Consider the following 22495-nt stretch of genomic DNA (forward strand, 5'->3'; position numbering starts at 1 on the left):
AACAGCAGTAGCCTATACTGTTGTGGGAGTCTCTTGGACAGCCCTGACCAGCAACTCCAAAGGGGGCTTCTCATGTCCGTGTTGGAGTTTTTGTTAGATAGTCTATGGCTCTCAAGGGAAAGAAACATTGCCAGCTGGGAAGGGGAAATTGCATTTACATGTATTGTTGGCACTTTTATATACAAAGTTAATAGTGTGGTCCCTTATGAATTCTTCAGCCATTCTTACTGCTATTTCACCCTTCTTTTTCTTTTTCTTCTTCTTCTTTTCTCCTCCTCCTCCTCCTTCTGTATTTATTTCCCTTCACTCCTTAATTAAAGCCCCTCTATTCTCCCATTTCACTGTTGAGATCACTTGTATCCTACAATTCCCCTCTCAATTGCTCTCCTATGCTCCTAACTTCCTCCACTCCAATTACCCCCTTTTACTTTTCTGACTTCTGCAGTTACTTCAGGCTGTATATTCATACCCGAAGACTTGGAGAAGGAAGTGTTTTCTGAGTCTGGGTGACCTCATTCGATATGCTTTCTAATTCCATCCATTGACCTGCAAGTTCATGATCTCATTTTTCTATCGAGTTGAATGGTATTCCATAGTGTACATGGACCACATTTTCACCATCCATTCATCAATTGGAGGACATTGAGGTTGTTTCAATTCCCTAGTTACTGTGATTAAAGCAGCAATGCCCATGAATGAGCAAGTGTCTGTGGAGTAGGTGTTGAGTCCACTGGGCAATGTGCTGAAGAGTGGTAAAGATGGGTCATACAGATTTATTTCTAGTGTTTTGGGGATTCCCCGTGCTGACTTCCAGAGTGGCCAGCAATAATAGCAGCAGTGAATGTAGAGTCCCTTTTCCGCATAGCCTCTCCAGCACTTGTCCTGTGTTGTTTGGTTGGTCTTTGCCTTTCTGACTAGGGTAAGATGAAGTTTCAAAGTTAGCATTTCCTAATTGCTAGGGACAATGAACACACTTTGATATACTTCTTAGCCATTTTTATTTCTTCTTTTGTGAATTCACTGTTTAGACCTAAGCCCATTTTTGGAATGGGCTGTTTGGTTGGTGCTTTATTCTTTGAATTCGTTACATATTAAGGATGTCAAACCCCTGTCACATGGACAGCTGGCAAACACTCTCTCTCATTCTGTGGGCTTACTCTTCAACCAGTTGACTGTTGCTGTTTGCTTTCTCTTCTGTGCAGAAGCTTTTTAGTCTCAGAAAATTGCCCTTGTCAATTATTGGCCATAATTTTTGGGCAAAATGAGTCTTATCAGAAAGTCCTTCCCTAGATCTATATCATGTACGGTTTTCTAATTTTTTTTTTTCTTTTGAGCAGTGACAAATTATACAGCCAGATTGTTCGTGCCTGGTCATGTTTATAAGGGACAATATTCTGGTTCATTTTGTGCCATTTCAAAGTATTTGTCTCAAGCTCAAATAAATATAGAGACAAAATTTGAATTTTATATATATAGAAAACCAAAAAAAAAAAAGAAAACCTAATGTGACAAAGATAGAAAACTGCTTCAAATAAATTTAGTTTTAAACAGCCATACATTTTAGAGAACACACTAAGCCAGAGACTGAAAACGATTCTCACACAATCTCTCCGTTAACAACAGATACTATTCATTCATTTGATTAAATGTGAGTCAATTGACAGAATCAGTCATTTGTATAATGGCTTCTGCATAGAATTATCTAAGAACAGTGGCAAAGATTACCTAACTAAGAGCTTTGTAATTGGTATAAAATCTCAGCAGGCAATTTTTGGATTCTTGGTCTAATGTTTTATCATCTTGATAACTTTAATAGATTTAAGTAAAAAATTTGTTTGAAAGGGTGAAAATTTTAAACCCAGGATCCAATTATTTCCTTGGCATACTTAGTGCCTTTCTCTACTTTGTGTAAATCTATAGTTTTTAATGACAGAGGCTGATAAACCATCACATTTTAAAGAAAATGACTTTGCAGACAGGTATATCTGAGGGCAGATGATATAACTAACAGTAACCCAGAACTTCTTTCAGGAAAGGCACACAACCTATCATCCCAACTGGCCACCAGATGTATGTATGAGTGTGTGACTGTGTGAGTGAGTGTGTGTGTTATAAAGCACTACAACTGAGTTGCAAAATAAAGTTTATGTATTTCTTCTTGTTAAAAAATAACAGAAAAAGAAAGAAGCATTCTCAGAAAAAAAGATCTTTAAAATACATATAAAGTGTTAGGAATACTCTATGGCACTAAGCTCTTGTGAATATATTTAGCTTTCTGTTGAAGTAAGTAGAATGTCATACCTCATGGAAAATAAAATGTCAACAATTGATGCCTTTGATTATAATATGGTATAAAAGAAAGAGGTTTCTGAATAAAGCAGACTCACTTTTATTAGTACACGAAACATACCTTATAGAAGGCAGCCATAACAAGGTCTTTCCATCCCTGTACCCGTGCCAACCACCCAATACCTCACGTCCCAGTGCTAACACATTGAACTAAAGAAAAACAGTTCTTTGTGCCACATCCCAGTGCTAACACACTGAACTAAAAAAAACCAGTTCTTCTGTGCCACATCCCAGTGCTAACACGCTGAACTAAAGAAAAACCGTTCTTCTGTGCCTATCCGCCAATCCACACAAACAAAATTAACAAAACGTTCAACACCTAAGTGCTGACGGAAGAATCTACGTCCTGAGAACTACTTCTTAGTGTCCCACCAGCTAAGTACCCCTGGGACTGTTATCAGTGTTGAACAAGCCGGCAGTGAGGGAGAACTCACCCTGGGGTTAACTAAGCAAGGCACCCAGGTGGAGGGTGAGAGAGTCTCTGAGTACTCCGGTGTTGGCTGGAGGGTTAAGTGAAGAGTCTAAGGAAGAAGAGGTTTGCTCTAAATGATTGCAATTACAAAACAGGGTAAGTCCTGCGTAGCCACAAAAGGCAGCTGTCACTCAGAGAAGCTGGGGAGCAGCAAGTCTGCAGTGTGTGGCCTACACAGAGCCTCAGCTCACCTTTGTGTTAGCAATGTTCTTAAGTAATCTTGTTTCATCCATTTGATAAGTTTTTCAAGTGCCCTGATTTGAAGCTGATGCTACATGAAATTGTTTATGTCTGAAAGGAGAAAAATATAGCCTACTTATGTCAAGGAAGTTCTCACATTTCATCTTTCAGATGTTACTGGGCCAGCTGTCCTCTGACATCCAACATGTGCACTGTGACACGTGTGTGCATGCATCCCTGTACACACACACACAAATATAAAAAACATATAATAAAAACAAAATTTAAAAGACACTATTTTATTCCTCAAAAGGGATATTTTTATTTCTGCCAATTAGCTGGACACAATTTCTTACAATTAATGCCATCCCAAGGGCAGGTGATGCTAAGAACCTTGCATGACTTTCTCAGTGGTAAGTGTAAGCTTCAGTGTCCCTGCCATCCACAAAGCTCCCAAAGACCCTCACTCCCTTGTTCTCTGAGCAAAGTTTTCACAACAGTCCAATATTCACTTCTTTTTTCAGCTTTCTGCTATGTGGTTATAGCCATTTTTTTGCAAGGCATTATGTAAATCTTTGTTTCTTGTTTTGGTTTTTTTTATTATAAAAATGTCAATGTCCTTTTGAATCGTAAGGCTGTTTGTTTGTTTGTTTGTTTTTGGTTTTTGCTTTTTGAGGCAGGGTTTCATTATGTAGCTCTGGCTGTCCTAGAACTCTGCAGACCAGGCTGGCTTCAAACTCAAAGAGATCCACCTGCTTCTGCCTCCCGAGTGCTGGGATTAAAGGCATGGGCCACTACCACCTGGCTTTAAGGCTTTTAATAGATTTAAATTTTTCTACTTCATATTTTTGAAACTATTTGTTGGAGAAATGTCTTTACTATCATTTTTCTTTAAATAATCTATTAATTTTAATTGCTTTTTCCTAAAAAGTATCAAATAAGACCTAAAAGGGGCAGGATTAATCTCTCTCTTTTCTTTCAGAAACAAACCATATAAATTATTAATTACTCAACAACATTATTTCCTTTGTCCTAGAAGAAAGTCATATTAAAGTGCATGTATATATGGATGTGACTCCCAGCCCTTTTCTCTTTCAGGAGACTGTCCGTTTGATTTCAAAACACATTAATTCCAATGATATTAATACTATTTCGGCATAGGAGTTGGCCCCCAAAAACTTGTAGTACCTGGGGGTACTACTGGCATGGACGCCGTGGCTCAGTAACTAAAAGGAAACGCAAAGGGGTCCAAGAGCTTCCTATGAACTATCTGTTCGGTTGGTAAGTGTCTTTAAGACTCAGACACTGAGAATGCTGGGCAGGAAACAGCAACCAGCAAGCAGTAGCCCCAACTTCTGCGCCGATGGCACTAAAGAGGTTTGATTGCTGCTTCCACTCTTAACTGGATTTCCTGCCTCCTCTATTCCTCCTAGCCTTGGCTTTCAGACATCGTCACTCACACTTCTGTTTGGGATGCTCACCTTTCTTTTGCAAAAAGCACAGGCAAGAAATGATTTTATTTTTCCTTATTAGGTTTTGAAAATGAAAAGAAGACTAATTTTGCAAACAAGTGCACAAAGGCATTGCTCTTCCGGAGACTCCCACATCTGCCTGTTATTGCCCCTGGCATTCTAATAACTTCTTAAAAACAACAGTCATTTCTGCGTCCTGTCAGAAGCAATGCATCACTCACTCGCAGTGCAACGGAGGGCAGTAGAATAATAGAAAAACAACATATGGAAAGATTGAATATCAACAGAGAAAGAAGATTCCTTTTCATTCACCTGGGGCCCATTTCCAAACGCTGAAGCCAAATATATATAACTAGAATTATAAAGAGCAATCAAATTTTCCTCACAGACAGGGAAAGAAAGAAAGAAACCCAGAGGGAAAGAGGATAATGCTACACCTAAGAGCTGGTAGACAGAACACTTGCCCCATGAAGAAGAGTGGTGTGCTTGGATAGAAGGGGCGCGCCCTCGGAGAACACAGCCACTGTGTAAGCTCTCTCTCTTTCCTGGGGCTGATTTTCTATCCAATTAAGCTCCTAAGTACTACTTCCTTTAAAAGAAATTTCCATATATAAAATGATACAGTCACTTTAGATAATTACACATTTTCTACTTTCTCTCAAAAGGAATTAAAGCATATCATTCCCTGTTCTGCTCCCCATTCCCTGTTAGGCTGTCAATTCAGATGACTTCCAATGCCCACAGGGACCAGGGGGGTGTATTATTAAGATGTGCAGCAATTCCAAACTGTCAGAGGGTTATGATCAAATGTATAAAATCCAGATATTCTAAGTAGGCCTGATCCATTCCCTGAGAAAACACTGCTCAGCGCACATATTGTAGTCATACCCACCAAGCTCAGATGGCTAATTTGGTGCAAAAGCTTCCCGAGAACCAGTTAGTGTGTCTAGTGGGCAGCTAAGGTAGGACATCCTTCACGACGGAAGGGAGTGCACTGTACTGTCCCCCAGTAGGAACACAGTCTACTGTGGTCTGCAGAAAAAAATAAGACAAAAAGTGCAGACAGCATTTGCTTCCAAACAACTTCAAGGAGTTAAGTGCCCAGTAGCTCGCTCCCAAACAAGACACAAGAAAGAATTGATAACTGTGACAGTGCTCATAATATTTTCTGGCCTAAATGACAAGAGGAGCTTAAACTTCATTCCTAGAAAAGAAACACTTAGTTTTGAGACAATAAATACAAAAGACCACTGATGTGGTTGGAAGGAAAATGTGAAGGGTGCAGGGAGGCTGAGTTCCTTCTAAACAGCAACTCAAAAAGACGGCTGTAATGCAAAGCAGAGAAACCAGTATATACACACCGCTGATGATGTAATTCGTTAGCTCAGTGGCAACCCTGAGTAAAGCTTAAAAACTTTTCAATGGAAATAATTTCAAACAGAAACTTTGCAAAATTCCTACATTAGACTCCTGCCTGCCAAGCTCACCAATTGTACTGTTCTGCCCACAAGCATTCTATGTTCTCTACATGGATGGTTTGTCTTTCAGACTTTAGTGTCCACACCCTAGACACGTGGGAACTGTCTCAGGGTCTTCTCAGGTTTATCTGATTCTCTTATTGGTGATGTTCATTTTGATCACCCAGCAAAATACCGTCTAATTTATGGGCAGTCTAATATATGCAGAAATATACAAATATGTACATCGAAGGTGGTCCCTAAGATTTAATACCCCATGTGACATTTGTCCTTACCACTACTTCCTGTGACTGTGGCAACAGTGAATTTGTTATCTCTAGCAGTCTTTCCACACTGATTAGTAGAAATGAAGACTAAGAAAAAGCCCCCCTTTATTTAAATTCATATACTTAGTTATTCCTATTTTATCCAATTTATTATATAGTCTAGCACTATCATAATTTATTGTGATTGTCAAATTGTCCCAAATTTGGCCAATAAGAAATACTTCTTCATAAAGACTTCTCGGTTCTTACAATGCCTCTTTTTCTTTTTTTCTTTGAGCACTTACTTGCCTGTTGCTTAGAGCAGTGGTTCTCAACTTTCCTAATGCTGTGACCTTTAATGCAGTTGCTCATGTTGTGGTGACCCCCAACCATAAAATCTTTGTTGTTACTTCATAACTGCAGTTTTGCTACTGTTATGAATCATAACGTAAATATCTGTGTTTTCCATGGTCTTAGGTGACCCCTGTGAAAGGTTGAGAACAAGTTGTTCCGGCTCGTGTGAGGGTTTCACCGCCCTGTCCCCCCCGCACTCTCTCTATCCCGTTTCCTCCTGGGGTACGATCTCTTCGGTAGTACATGGAGGCATGGCATACACACACTCAGGCCGGAAGGTTTGCCTCCCTGTTCCACAGTGCTTTCTCTCAAGCACCCCTTCTTCCAAGGACGCTCCCTGCTTACATACTTGCTCAATATCACAAAAATGTAAAGGTCTCAGGGTTACTACATTACAAATATTTTTAAAGATATTCAAAAATCTGCTTCACTTAAAATCCTTTTTCTTTCCCTTGTGCTGGGACATGAGGTCAGATATCATATTCCAACATTAATTAAATGTGACTGTTTGAAATACAGACGGCTTGCCTGTCTGTGCTCAGGGCCTCGGATTTCTCCTCCATTCCTGACTTTAGTTTTCTCAGTAAGCAGGACAGACTTCCCGAAGTTGTGCTTTTATCAGAACAGTACTCTCTAGGAAATGCCCCCGTTACGTGGCTAGATTTCTCATGTTTTCCCTCTACCTGCCCCGCCCACCCAGGCCTCCTTTCTGGAACTTCAGCTTTCTTGAATATAACCAACTTTAATGCTTTCTGGTTCACTCTTTCTGTGTTTCATTTTACAAAAGGAAAGAAAAAGAAAGTTTAAAATAAGTATTTTAAAATGCTTCACTATATACTAGAATCTATTTCTGCCTAAACAATTCACCTCTATGGTTGGTAGCTGCAAGAACAAACATTATCTCATATAGTTTGTGGGACCAAGAATCTGGAAATGGCTCGCTGAATGATTCTGACTCAGCATCTCTGGGCTGCATCCAAACTAAAGGATGGAGCTACAGTACCTCAAGACTGGAAATCTACTTGGCCCTCTCAGGATGGGGCTGACAGCCCTTAGGTTATCTATTACTGACTGCGGTCAGATACTCCAGTACCACCTTATGGGTTTCTCTAGAGTCGATCACAAGACAGCCAGCAGCTTGCTGTCTCTAGAGCAGAGTATCCAAGAGACCGAGAGAGAGTGTCCAAGTTAAAACCACATGGTAGTGACACACCGTAACTCTGGTACATGGTGGGGCTAGAAGACGACATAAACATGACAAAACCAAGACACGAGGAGCTAGCTACAGCACATTGTTTCTTACAGAAAGAATGTCACATAATAAATACTAGTCATACTCATGTCTTAAAAGCCTGTTGAGAACAACCTATCAGTAGTTCACAGATTTTGTATATGTGAAATACTCTATTAGACATATGTATTACAGATCACTAGCCATTTAGGTATTCTCCAATAACTTGTCATTACAAATAAAGATAACCCATTCTTATACATTTTTTGTGACTGAAAAGCAAAGTGTTATAAAATCTAGTCTGAATCACCAATAAATTAAGTCTTTTCAGAGGAGTGCTGGTTGGCATGTTTTTGAAAGGAAGGGTTTAAAGTCTTACTGTGCCTTTTCCCTGTCATTTCCTGCTATGACAGTCTACTATCCCAGGCTGGCCTTGAACACATGGTCTTCCTGCCTTAGCAGGCATGCACCACTATATCTGGGCCCCTTAATACAGCTTCATGATGTAGTCTTCAAGCACTTGACGTAAGTGATACACAATAGTCCCTAATTATCACCTGTATTCCACGAAATCTAAGGGGCAGACAGAGACAGCAGTAACAGTAAGCAAAAAGTAGAAGGTGTTAAAAGGGGGCAAGGGAACAAGCGGGGCAAGTGAGACAAATGTTCTGGTAGGATCGGCTTAAAAAAGGGGGCGGGGCAACCAGTAGGTAAAAATAAAATAAATGACAGGCCAATATTTAAATGTCTATGAAAAGGCCCAAAGTTTAAAAACTATTTCAAGAAATTCAGTTACTAGATATTACATGAAAAAGTTGTAGGCTAAGAACCATTTCTACAAAACAGTAGAAAGATGAATTGTAGTATACTTAAGATAATACTGTACTAATGCTTTATTTCCCAACTACATTTGAGTTATACAGACTATTATCTTTGTTCTTAGGAGAGAGTATATGCTAAAGTGTTTAGCCATGAAGCATCACATGTCTGTGTGTCTGTATGTGTGTGTGGGTGGGTGGGTGGGGGTGGGTATGTGGTCCTGTCCCTCAAAACATAACTGGTAAATCTACATAAAAATTGTTATGAGAATTGATTTTCTCAACTTGATTGGATTTGGAATTACCTAGGAGACACACCTCTGGGCATGCTGGTGAGGGTATTTCCATAGAGATTTAAGTGGGGAGGGATGACCCCTCCAGAATGTGGGCAGCACAATTCCATGGACCTACGTCCAGGCTGTATAAAAGAAGAAAGAGGAGGAAGCGGGCTGCCCATTAGAATCATCTCTTTCTCTTTCCTGACTCACACAGAATGTGAACAGCCTCCTCACACTCTTACAGTCATGCATTCTCTGGCATAAAAAGCCATTCCACTGTTATAATAAATCTGTTCTAGTCTATCAATAAATATCCATCTACTGACTGGTCATTTTACAGGTATTTATTGAGTGCTGGGATAATAACAATGAGCCAAGAGAATTCCACTTCTCAAGAATCTAATACTAGGAGGGATGAGAATCAGGTAATAAATAAGTAAATGAAGTCATTGCATACAAAACAGATGGGTGATGGAAAGAGTAATGAGCTATGGCACGCATACACACATTTCCCTTATAATCAACTACTGCCTCTTCTAACCATTTAACCTCTACCCCGTTTAGACATAAACATGTTGCCTGTGATAAGACCTCTTTAGCAGAAGGTTTAAGTTAAAAGCACCACGACTCCTGGGCTCCCAGTACTACCCTTCCCTAGTCTAAGACTGTCAGAATGGCTTGGTAAGCACATGGGTAAAACTGAGTCAGCCTTTTACTAGCAGCTGGCACTGATACCCAGAACGGTCTGGGAGGTGATATTACACGGGTGTTAACACAACTATCCCTGGACATATTAGACACAGAGGTAGGAATCTGTTTGAAGGGGCTGTTGGTTTTCAGGGCAACATAACATTTCTATCATATTCCACTCCAGATTGCTCAGCCTCTGGGTACCTCTACACAGCAACAATGGCACTGTGCACAGCAAGGCTGGAGCAGGAAAGACGGTGTTTGTAAAAGGTCCACCAGGAAACTCTCCAACAGGAGGCCACTCACTTTAACTATAGAAAATGATCTTTCCGATAATTTCACCATTCAATAACATCAAATTTTTTTTGATGACAGAATTTTCATGTCATATGCTCAGTGACTTTTTAAGGTCTTTGAAAATTCTTCAAAACTCAGGAAATATTTGCTGTTGGTTGTTCCAATCTTAAGAGCTGAACCAAGGAGTAAATGGAATTAATGAACAGCATAGGAAGATGATAACAAAAAGGGGGACTCTGGAGTTGCACCCCCAACCCTGTTACCAACCAATAAAGCATTAGGCAATTGACAATTTTTATTTTGGGTCACAATGAGTCAATGGAATAGTAGATAGCATTTACTATCGGAATTTTACTTTGATTTCATCTGAAAAGCTAAATCATTCAACAGTCCTGTTCTCTATACTATCTGACCAGTGTTCAACATGACCCAGTATCATCATCCCCTTGTCTTTTACAGTTGCTTAGATCTTGGATTTTAACTGGAAGACAGAGTTTAAAAAATCAAGAATATCACAAAAGCCATGCTGTTCATTCAGTTTTACATAAAGCTTAAATCCTCATAGTGTCAAGAGTAACAAGTAGAATGACTGGTCCAAAATACTTTCAGGGGACTAGAGAGATGGCTCAGCCGTTAGGAGCACCAACTGTTCTAAACAGCCTAGGTTTGGTTCCCAGCACCCATGTTAGGTGCCTCACAACTGCCTGTGACACCAATTCAAGGAGCCTAACATCTTCCTCTGGCCTCTCCTTGAGCACTGGCATGCTTGTGGCATATGCTCACACAGACATGTACACATACACATAAATAAAAATGAATCTTTAGGGGAATAGGAAGGTAGGGTACATGGATCTGGGAGAAACTGACAGGGAGGAGTTAGGGTAAATATGATCGTACGTAATGCACTGCATAAAATTCTCAATGAACAAATATTTACTTGAAAAAATAACATGAATAGTCCATCGTGTTGAGATTCAAAATGATGCAGATATATGAATAATGTCAAAGCAGATTCAAAAGTCACTTTTATTTTATGCTTGTGGGTGTTTTGACTGTATGTCTGTCTGTGCCAGTGCCTGTGGAAGCCAGAAGTGGGTATCAGATACCCTGGAACTGGACTTACAGATGGCTGTGAACTATCATATAAATGGGTGCAGAGAACTGAACCTAAATCCTCTCAAAGAGTACCCAGTGCTCTTAACCACTGGGTCATCCTTCTGGTTCCTAAAAGAAAACGTTTGCAAAAATGTAATTATTTTAGGATCTCTGGGGAAAGAGTAAACATTATTTTCCCTATTACTATCACTGAACACACCTCAAAAACTTCCGTGTGACACATCAAACAAAAATAAGAGAACTTTGAAGAGGTAGACAGCCTACTAGGGACTTCAGGATAAAGGCTGACAGGACATGCAGTTGCTAAGTTCTCGCTCCATAGATCCCAAAGCTGATGACTCAAGAGGCTGGCAACCTGAAAAGACCAACTGCCCCAGTGAAAATCCCCCTGAAATCTCTTTAAAGAAGGAAGAAAGGCAGGGCCTATCAAGACAGCCAACTCTGGCCCAGACCTCGGGGAATCTAAATGCACCAGTTAAAAACCACACAGAAATTGGCACAACAGATCACAAAATGCTGCACAATCCATTCTGTGTGAAAGAAATTAATTTTAATATAATGATACTGGCAGGTTCAAAGTGAGCAGGTAGAGAAATACCCCGCAAATGTCATGTTTTTAAAGCACAAGAGGCTACCTCAGGATCTGGTGAGTAGAATGTAGAGTAAAGAAAATGGCCAGAGACAGTCTTGACATAATGAAAATAGGGAAATGGTATCTTTTTTTTCTTTTTCTTTTTCACTTTTGTACTCACTTTTCATAATGATATACCATAAAAAACAGCATACCGGTCATTGTAAAGGAAGACTTTACTTTTGCATGGTGTCTGGCTGTGTAAATTACTGACTAAAGAACACAGTATTCAGCCATGCCTGGAAATGGTATCTTAAATGTGCATGCACCAGACAACGAAGCTGCAGATGTCTGCAGCAAACCCCACTGAACTTCAAAAGAGGCACAAAGTTACAGTTTGTGTTAAAATTTTCCCACCACTCTCTTAATTAACACTAGAAAATCAATCAAGACACAGAACAAACACAAAATCCAGAATACATTCATCAGCCTCGTGTTCTTTTATCATACCCATAGATCATACACCAATACAGAACATTCCAAGGATCAAAAACCAAACTAAACAAAACACAAACAAACAACCCAAAAAGAATTAAAAATGAAACAGTATTTTCCCAGAACTCCACTGAATGTGAAAGCAACATAAAAAGGTAACAGAGAAATTTCTAAATATTTAAGATCTAGACAACATCAGTAAATAAATAGTCCATGGATTATGGAGAAATTCTCAATTAATTCTAAAAGACTGTATTAAACTGAATAACTACAAAAAAGAAACATCTACGGGATACAGTAAAAGGAGGGAGGGTGTAATAGAACTTCTAACAGTGGAGGCAAGCTACAGGACAGCTACACCTGGTCAACGTTCTACAGTCTTACTCCAAACACCCAAGAAAAGCCAACCAGGATCAACGTACAAAGAAGGAAAGAAAAAATGTCAAAACTTAACACTTAAAACGAGTAAGTCCTTTTCAAAAATATCAATGAAAATTAGAAAGAAAATACAAATATCAGTAAGAAACAGACTGTCACTACTGACTCTGTAAAGGGCAACAGCCCTATCAGACACATGAAAACGCTAAAGAACTCTATAAACAAATTTGAAAGTTGGCTTAGAAAAGTCAGCAATTCTTTGAAAGACATAAACTACCAGGTGTCACAGAAGGAGAAATATATAGCCTAATCATCCTATCTACATTGATGAATTAAGGTAACAAAGCACCAGGAACAAATGGTTAGAAGTTTACTCTAACAAAATGGGGAGCGGTGAAGAGGTTTAAAAAGTACTACTTCGCAATCTCCTTAAAGGTAGAAGAAAACCAAACCCCAGCAAAGGGAGGCCTCCTAACTGAGAATTCTCCGACTACTCCAGTTAGCAGCACACAGAGGAGCAGAGCACAGCAAACTCCCTACGGTGCAGTGTTCTGTATACCGACTGACGGGATCAAGTCCCCTCCTGTGACGCCTGGTACAGCTCACAACGCCGTATGGCCATAGGGGAGAAAGAGGACAGGCTGTCTCTGGACCACTTGTTACACTTGCACGTGAATCTGCAATTGTATCAGATATCAAAATGTCAAGGACAAAGCTGGTAATCTTACAAGAGCAAAACATTAATAAATTCTAGCACCACCTATACCACATAAACAAATCTGAAAGCTAGGGATACAGTAAATCACTTGCCGAACATACAAGGTCCTGGGTTCCAATGTCCAATACCACAACGCTCCTCACAAAGCAAAAATTAATGATAACTTTACTATAGTAAAATTTAAAATAACAAGTTGGTTGAAGTTCTAATCTAAAATTCCACAGAACTGCTAGCTTAGTACGTGCCCCCCTCCCCCCCAAAAAAAATAAAACCTCAGCTGTCTCAGAGTACACACTAACTCGGAGGACAAGCTAACAAATTACTGGGCTTCACAAGTACCATTACTGATGAATGGAAGCTCTTGTCGGGCTTTGCTTTATTCTTTTAGGGGGTAGGGGTTTTAGGCCGAGGGTAGAGAACATGGTGGCCAATGTCCTCTTCTGGCCTCCACAGGCACCAGGTACACATGTGGTACAAAGACATACATGCGGGCAGAGCATCCATACATAGAAAATGAAGATTGTTTTTAAGTTTAAGATTATGTCAATTAATGATTAATGACTACCTCATCTGTCATTACTATTTGTTCAGTTGCCAGTGGTCAGATCCCAGACATATGGACATATATTTTTTAATCTAATCACTTAATACATTTTAAGTTCAGAGTTCAATCTTTCATTCTATTAGTGCAAGCAAATAAAGGCCACAGAACATCATTTCAGGTCTCAACAAATCCATGAAGAAACAAGATTAGCTGAGGAGACTGGAGACAAGATGGTGAGAGATCTGGACAGATACCAATGAGCCACAAAGTTCTAGAGCCATGTTTACTTCAGACACAGAAAAGAGCTCACGTGTCTGAGGGACAGCAAACATCCAACTGCAGTGAAAATATGGATCAGAAAAAAAAAAAAGACTCAACTATGCAAGAAAGAAGCAAGATCGTGCCAGGCCATAGTTAAGACTTTGGATTTTATCCAGGGGTAATGGGACTAGGTTGAAGGAGGTTCTGAATGGGACTACATGAGCTACAGTGAAGAGAACTGAGTGAGATTCAGACACACACGGAGTGACTGATCTCATGAAGGCATGATGAAGATCTGGACCCCAAGGCATACGGTGGTGAGAAACTTTTACTTGAGTGAAATCCTAGAGGTCAAAGCCAAGCAGCCAGCGTCGAGATCATGAACGTCCTCACTGACTCACCTTCCCTTAAAAGCAGTAGGAAGACTGCACAGACTTTGCTGACATACCAGGCCAGTCTCTATAGGCACACACCGGACTCCTCACCTCTGAGATGAGGAGCCACTGCTGACAGCATGCTCAGCAGCACTAGGGGCCTGCCCAGCAACCACAGATGAGGATTTCTTTACAAGTACAACGAATTCAGGGCAAAGTTTCGTTCTGGCTTTGGCTTTGTTGTTGTTTTGGTTTTGAGACATGGCATTTACTCTATAGTACAGAGAAACCTGGAACTCTCTAGCAGCTCAGCTGACGTCAAAACTTGCAGAGAGTCTCCTGCCTCAGTCTCCCAAGTGCTGGGGCTAAAAGCATGAGGAAGGTTTATTTAGTTTTTAGGCACCTTTGTGTAAAATATCTTTCTTTCCTATTTTGTTTCCCAAAATCAACTAGGAAGCTACTAGGACCAATCACCAGGCCAATCTTGTGAGCACAGGAAGTCACACAGTTCACAGTCTAATTACCATTGATCCTGCTAAAGATAACCATTCCTTGGGTCATCTATCCTCCAATCTTAATCAGTTATCACCTCTGCCTAATTCAAGGTCCCACTGATACCCTCCGTCCTTCCCATGTGCCCAAGAGACTTCACTTTACATGGGAAACAAGCATCCTCCTTAGTCCCGTTAAGAAACAATGCCTTTCAACACACTTGAGGCATCCCCATAATTAAACCACATGCGATCTGGCCAAACCTTCGAGTCCATCCAAGTCAAGAACAGAAAGAAGCACCCATTTCTATGTGCTGAACCTGAAGATGGTAAAGAAGCACAATTTTGGTGAACTTGATGATCTCAAAGTCACAAAGATGGATGAGAGCTAAAAACAGAGTAGTGCTTGCTTATAATGCACAGAGCCCTGTGCACAGAGGCCTCTACCTGTAATCCTAACATTTGGAGGTGAGGGTAGAAGAGTCAGAAGTTCAAGGCTAAACACCAAGTTCAAAGCCAACCTGGGATACGTTAAGACTTCCACTTAAAAAAATAAAAGAAAAGAAAAAAGAAAACAAGGCTAAAAATAATCTATCCAAATGTTAAATACGAGGGAATGCACTCAAAGAACTAATACATATCCATGGAAAGGAAAATGCCAGAAACAAAGGCTGATGTTAAAGACTACTTACAGCCTCCTGAAATTAGCCATGTCACTAGATCAAATATTGTGTGTTATGAATATCAATCATTACATGGTTTATTTAATACTACTAACATATGTTGCTGTATACTAATAGAAAAGGAAAGGCTATATAAAAATACATAAATGTCATCTCTTAAGGGAGAATTATGATTTCTTCTTAGTGCTTTTCTTATTTCCCTCTATTTCAAAACATATTTTTATGTACAGAAAAAGTCCAAAATATGTTACTTTTAAAAGTCAATAATCATAACACACCAAATATCTTGTTCAATAAAATGTACATAAACTTTGACGTTATATTCTTGTTCTACAACAACGCAATAAACAAACAAACCCACACCAGTTCCAAGTCCTCCAGGTGATCACCTAGAACACAGGTAATTAACAAAAGCCAAAACCCTTAAGACTTCTTTCTATAAACCTACCATTCACTCAATAGTTCAGCAAATAGTTTAACTAGTCTCTCCAATTAGCCATCTCTTTCAAATGCCTAACGGCACTATCCAAAGCAAAGGTTATATGGTAGATGCCAACTACCACACTGACAGTATATACTTGCTTTGGACAACAGTCTTGATGTATAAAACAAAATCAAACACATACTTTTTAATGTTCTATATAAAGAGATTTACTCTTTGTTAATTTGCTTTAAGGTATACCTGCATATTGTCTGGTTAATGCACCAAACTCATAACAAATGACAGACTACCAGGAAGATATTCAGCACCCAAATAACCACAGAGAAATCAAGAAGGAAAATTCCTCTCACAGGTTATGTAATGGACCACAACTCACTTGGAATAAAGATGAGACTCACTTAGAGTAAGGCTACCTCCGAGATATTCCTTTCAAGAGCCTGCCCCCTCCTTGGGGAAGGTGTGTCAGGGACTGAACATGGGGTTTTACATGTGCTAGACAAGACTGGGCTGTGCCCTGAGCCCAATTCCCTTTTAAAATCAATGCTTCATCTTTTAAAATTTAGCACTGGAAATAATATTTCCATCATAATTCCATCAGAAAGAATTCCTTAGTAACAAGCCTATACGGGCAGAAAACATTGAAACAATTCGCCAGAGCATTTCTTTTGATGTATACTATAGAGCATGAACGTCTAAGTATAATAGTTTATATTCCCAAGAAAATTACGGTTCTGGGCTTTTTGTTTTATGTCATAACTGAAAGAAAAGTTGTCTCAAAAATATTTTTAAAGGAACAGTATCAGTAGTAGTCAATCAACAGTAGTAGTAGTTTTGTGACTGAGAAAACAGTAGAATCTCTCCCAACTAAGTAAGTGCAATGCTAGACAGCTTCCAACACAACTTTAGACATGCTGTGCGTCCTCCGGAACGCTCCAGTCTCTGCAAGTGTGTATGCCGAAGCTCTACCCTAAAATGATCCTCTCTGACCTGCATTGCAAATCAGGAGATGGCTCGTATGGTTAATAGCTTATGCCTAAACTTTGTCTTTCAAAAAGTAGAGGTAGGCCTAAGGCGATGGTGCATCAAATGCACCTAACAAATGGCAGCAGGCAGTGAGCTGGAGAAGAGGAAAGGTCAGGGGGAGGACACTCAGAAACACAGTCCTGCTCGGCACTTGTCACATACTGTAGCAGCTGCACTGAGAGGAGCTGCTTCCCAATTCTATCTCTCCTCTGGTCAGAGAGCACGAAAGCTGCTCCATTGTTGGGCAGGGCTTTTTAAAAAGAGTCTGAAGATTCAGGACCTAGGCAGGCCTGAGACAAATCAGACAGGCCCGATTCCATCATTTAAAAGTGGGTATTTGTATTTAACTTTGTCTACACTGATTTAAACAGCTTTATTCCTCTAGTGTGTGTTATCCTACAGCAGCAACGCATCGAATCTTTAATTAATTGAGAAAAATCAGATTACTCTGATTTAGCAGTGATTATATTAATTTTAGCACAGTGGGAAGTTGTCTTTCCATGCAGAGTAATTAAGCAAAACTCCATATATTTTTAAAGGTTTCTGTACATAATGCCTTCCATTCATCTTGCAATCTTTATTAAAAGTGTGCAGCATGGACTGTTAAACTTAGGCAAGAACACAGATCTCTTCAAACACAGCAGGTTAAAAGGTAGTTACGAGTCCCTGACTCCCACACCACCTAAAGCATCCTATTAACACTGCAGAGACACCCAGGCTCCAAGCGACAAAGGTCAGGCAGGAAAGAGGGCAAAGGCAGCAGGGCTCAGACGCTGAGACTCAAAACCACCAGATCCAATGCAGCATTCTGAGAATGAAGATCAATGGGAACAGCAGCTCAGGATCTCCCCGGTAAACACAATCCTGAAGACCGTGACGAGGGGCTTCCCATCCCAGCATCTCCTCGGTGCCGGGGGCTGGCACTTGCTTTAATAAAATTAGTAAGCTCAAATCTGCATTATTGGAAGTAAAAAGACAATCTACTGCCCCAGTTCAAATACCATGGCTGTCATGGTAAAAGTGAAAAGCTGTGCTAAAATCTGGTAAAAGTGAAAAGCTGTGCTAAAATCTGGTAAAAGTGAAAAGCTGTGCTAAAATCTGAGAGCAGAGCGGCCGAGTATTTAAGTATCGATAAGGCAGCAGGTTGTCTTTCCAATGAAAACTACTTCTACAGTAACACCAATGCCCTTGTCTGCTCAACAGTGAAGGGCTTAAAAAGCAGCCGAGAAGAGGAGGCAGAGGGAAAACTGTGCTGCAAGCCATAAAACTGACAAAATATGAGTAACGTCATGATTCAATGCTGTACTTCTAAGGACCAGAAGCAGTAAGATTGCTACATATATCTACAACAGCACAATTAATAAGCTAGCTATCCAATCAATGAGGTATTTAGTATTTTCTGAGCTTCATTTCATTCTGTGCATGAAAACCTTACGAAATCAAGCAGTCTGCTAGCTCTGTCTCCTTACCTGTGAGGACAGCTTTTGCTGAAGGATCTGCCAGGTCCAGAGCTGATTTCCCATCAGTGTTCCGAATGTTTGGATCGGCTCCGTGCTGCAGCAGCACTGTGCAGGGAAAGCAGAAACAGTATCTTACCTCGGGGAGACAGAGATTATTTACTGGAAAGTGTCGCCTCGGCATGGTGTAGGCATACACATACATTGCACAATGTTTTCTCTTTCAAGAAAAGAGAGAGGAAAGAAAAGGGAAAGCACTGCAGCACAGGAGCCTCTCTAGAGTAAAGCAAGTTGGCAACTTAAGGTACAGTGTTATCACATGACTTGACATCATAAACATGAACAGAAGCTTGCCCTGGACGGTCCTGCTCTGCCTCCTCCGGGGGCAGCAGGATGGGAGCTGTGTGCTTGTCACTGACTCGCCGTGAGCTGTGCTGGCTGGGGCTGTCCTAGCTTCACTACCACTGTGGCTGCTTGTTGCTGCTGCTTCTCTGCTGCATTTCCCAGTCTGCCCCCTCAGAAGAGTTGTAACACTGGGCCAGCGGGCTTTTAGTGGCTCACCGCTTACACAGGAAACTCACCATCAACACACTGGCTTGCTTCCAGAAGTTTAACTGACACAGTACTACATGCAACTCCAGCTCTTGCAGTCATGTTACAAAAAACAACTATCTCCTAGATTATGATCCTCCATCCAATTTTTAGAAATAGAAATTCAGTCACTGAAATGCATGTAACAAAGCTATTTCATGAAAAACAACTGCAGAGACTCCTTCAGACTCAGAAGCTTTTATAAAAGGATGGCCTGGGAAATAAAACATGGACATGACATTTTGGTAAGCCATCTCTGCTGTGTTAGAATAGTGGAGGCTGGAGACTACAGGCGTGTATCACCTATCTGATATTTAAACATGTAAACTAAGTATCTCTAGTCAAATACCTGAAATCCAAAGAAGTGAGAAAAGTGAATCTTTCTAAGCACATGTATATCACACAAGTAGAAAATTCTGTTTGACCTTGTGATAGATGGGCACTAAAATATAGACTAACTCACTGCCGGGTTATGTATACATGGTATATGTGAATCACAAATCAACCTCATGGTTAGACTTGGATTCCAGCCTCAAAACATCTCATTTTTATATATGCAAATATTCCCAAGTCCCAGGGAGCGGGGTCTGAACTTTGAAACACTCTGGTCTCAGATATTTCCGATGAGCGATACTTGTATCTTATATAAGATCTTTAGGGTCTGACATGTGGCTCAGCTGGTAACGTGCTTGTTACACAAACACGAGGACCTGACTTCTGATACTCAGCTCCCACGTAAGAAGGTGGGCACAGCATGATCCCTGGAGCTGGCTGGTCATAGTCTAGCCCAATCAGTGTATCCCAGGCTCAGTATGAGACTGTCTCAAAACACACAGTGGAGAGAGTGACTGAGGAAAACAACGGACCCTCTCTGGCCTCCATACGCACAGGTACTTTTCATGCATGCAAACACATTCCTAACAAGCCACTACATATACATACTGCACCCCCCCTCCGCCCCCCCCCCCCCCCCCCCCGCATCAATCATCCCTTCTCCCCCGTTTACAACAGTTCAGTACAAGTTTTGAGCTACTACTGATAATCTTCAAATTTTCATTCGAAGTACTACACTGAAGAAGCCCATGCATTCTTTTGGACTATTTGGAAGGTGATCTTCATATCACTGAGTCCTGCTGTTCATAAGCCAGTTCTTTCTGTGATGCATAAGCCATCAAATCAATGGCTTTGCTACAGTAGAAGCCGACAGAGGGACACATCCACATCTCTCGCCTTAGATCTGGGGTAATTTCACACTTGCAGTAAGATACAGAGAGACCTTGCAGACTTTTTACAGTCCTGCTCCTAAGTCCTGGGCTTTTCCATGAGTTCAGATGTCTACAGCCAATCACAGTCTGAAAGCATTAAGTACAAAGTTTCAGAAAGAAGTAATTATAACTTTCAAACCACACACCATTCTGAGGACCCTACTCCATCCATCCGAGAGGTGGACCAGTCCTTTGTCCAGTGTCTTCACACTGCGTGTACTACCTTCCCACGAGTCACTTAGTCACCTAAGCTCATCATCCTGGCATAGCATCACAGGGTTGATGCTCAAGTAACCCTTATTTTACTTAGTAATAGCCTCAAAGAGTAAGAGCAATGATGCCGGTGATTCAAATATCTCAAAAGCAGGTTAACATGTTTTCCTTAAGTGAGAAGATCAAAGTTCCCAACTAAAATGAAGAGAAAAAACATGTGTTAAGATCTATGGTTGAGGACAGATCTATCACTGAGACTGTGAGGAAGGAGAAAGAAATCAACGCTAGTTACGCTGTTGCACATCTCGGTAAGAACACCCTAGAGCACACTTAGAATAACTTTCACTACAATATAGTAATTTTGTCTTATTATTAGACACCAATGCTAAACTGTGATGCGTAATGCATTGATTAAACTTCAATACTTACACATAGTTTATATGGATAGGAAAGTACAGACACAGGACTCAGTACCACCCGAGGTTTCGGACATCCACTATGATTCCTACCATGTGCCCTGTGTACACTGGTGGGGAGAGGACTGCTGTGAATCATTAACTTGAATGCAGCAATAAACACCATCATTTTCCAGGTGTTTCTAAACTGACTCAAGAGCTAAGGAATAAAATAGTCACACAGTATCAAGTTGTTGTTACTGTATCATCCTCATGGCGATTACTGGTAGTCAACTTGAATACATCCAGAATTAACTAAAAATTCAAGCAGCTGGGCACACCTGTGGGGGATTTTTAGTTAACTGGTTCATCTGAGGTAGAAAGACCCACCTTAAAACCAGATGCTCTGAGGTCAGAACACCTACCCTAAATCTAGTCCAACCTTCATGTGGTAGCTACATAAAGGGCACAGAAAAGGCTTTTGCTCTTTGCCTGCTTGCCCTGATCTCATTGGCAAGTTCATATATCCTGCCACTGAGACATTCCTTCACTGGTATTAGAGTCTGCTTCTTTGCAATTCTGACGTATAGTGAAGACCAGATGAGACATCCATCCTTGTGGACTGAACAATTCTTGGGACTTTCCGTTGACTGACAGTCACTGTTGGACTAGGTGGACCACAGCCTGTAAGCCACTCTAATGAGTACTCTGTATATATGTAAATTCCTCTAGAGAAGCCTGACTATATAATCAAAATGAAGAGCTTTTGCAGAAACTTTTTTAAAGTTCCGGATTGGTCTATAAGGCATCTCAATCATAAAGCAGACTCAAGAACCAAAGGAAGGCGGCAAATACTTCTGCCTTAGTTGTTGAGTGATATGTGCAAAGAAAAGGCAGAGAAACAAAAGAAACAACTACCATAAAAAGCACTGGCTTTTATCTGTATTTGGGAATAACACCAGTTCCTACTTTAAATGGAGGTGAAGACATTTTTTATTTAGCAGAATATGACAATTACATAATGGGAGCTTTGATTCAGCATTTTTTAATAAGTGTTAGAGGCAAAGTATTGAAAGCTTAACTGTTCCTCCAAAAAGGACCTAAATCCTCAATCCTTCTAACAGTGAGTAGTTTACCTATTATAACTTTCCTATTTTGCAAGAGAAGGTGGCAATTTAGCCTCAGTTTTATTCTGGGTTAGGTGGTTTCAAAAGTAGCAACTGCTCTACTTAAAAAGTGTGGCTTTTAAGCATTTTGTGCTCACTCCTAGCTCTTTCTTGGACTCAAACACAGGCACATCCAATGCAGAACAATGTCACAACAGCAAAGACCAGTGGAATTTCTTGAATCAGCTGCTAATAAAATCCATATTAGAAAATATTTAACCACTAAGTTTATTAAGACACAGGTCACAAAAGAAACTCTATAAAGTTTAGGTACGAAGGTATCTGCAATTAAAATGACAGGGTCTACATTTGTCTTTCACACTGCTGAGAGGAGGAAATGAAAAGATAAAGCAGTGTGCAGAGAGGCTGAGCCTGAAGTCTGACAATACCCATCAGCCATCAGTCATTTAGAATACTTACAGGACATTTTAAAATGCAGACCTTTCAG

At 40.4% G+C, this 22495-nt stretch overlaps 1 protein-coding gene and 1 non-coding gene across 2 annotated transcripts in view; both read right to left on the bottom strand.

The window, feature by feature from the left end:
- Tnks (tankyrase) overlaps positions 1–22495 on the bottom strand; it is a 148886-nt gene that overhangs the window by 79863 nt on the left and 46528 nt on the right. The window contains exon 3 of the mRNA XM_052752011.1: positions 18430–18525. Coding sequence (XP_052607971.1) covers positions 18430–18525 — 96 coding nt within the window. The remainder of the gene's footprint in view (positions 1–18429; positions 18526–22495) is intronic.
- LOC128119531 (small nucleolar RNA SNORA15) lies at positions 11721–11850 on the bottom strand. Its single transcript, XR_008221561.1, has one exon. It is a non-coding gene; the product is annotated as a small nucleolar RNA SNORA15 (small nucleolar RNA).

The sequence above is a fragment of the Peromyscus californicus genome, unplaced genomic scaffold (genome assembly GCF_007827085.1).
Source record: "Peromyscus californicus insignis strain IS unplaced genomic scaffold, ASM782708v3 Scaffold_23__1_contigs__length_62951481, whole genome shotgun sequence".
NCBI classification, from domain to species: Eukaryota; Metazoa; Chordata; class Mammalia; order Rodentia; family Cricetidae; genus Peromyscus; species Peromyscus californicus.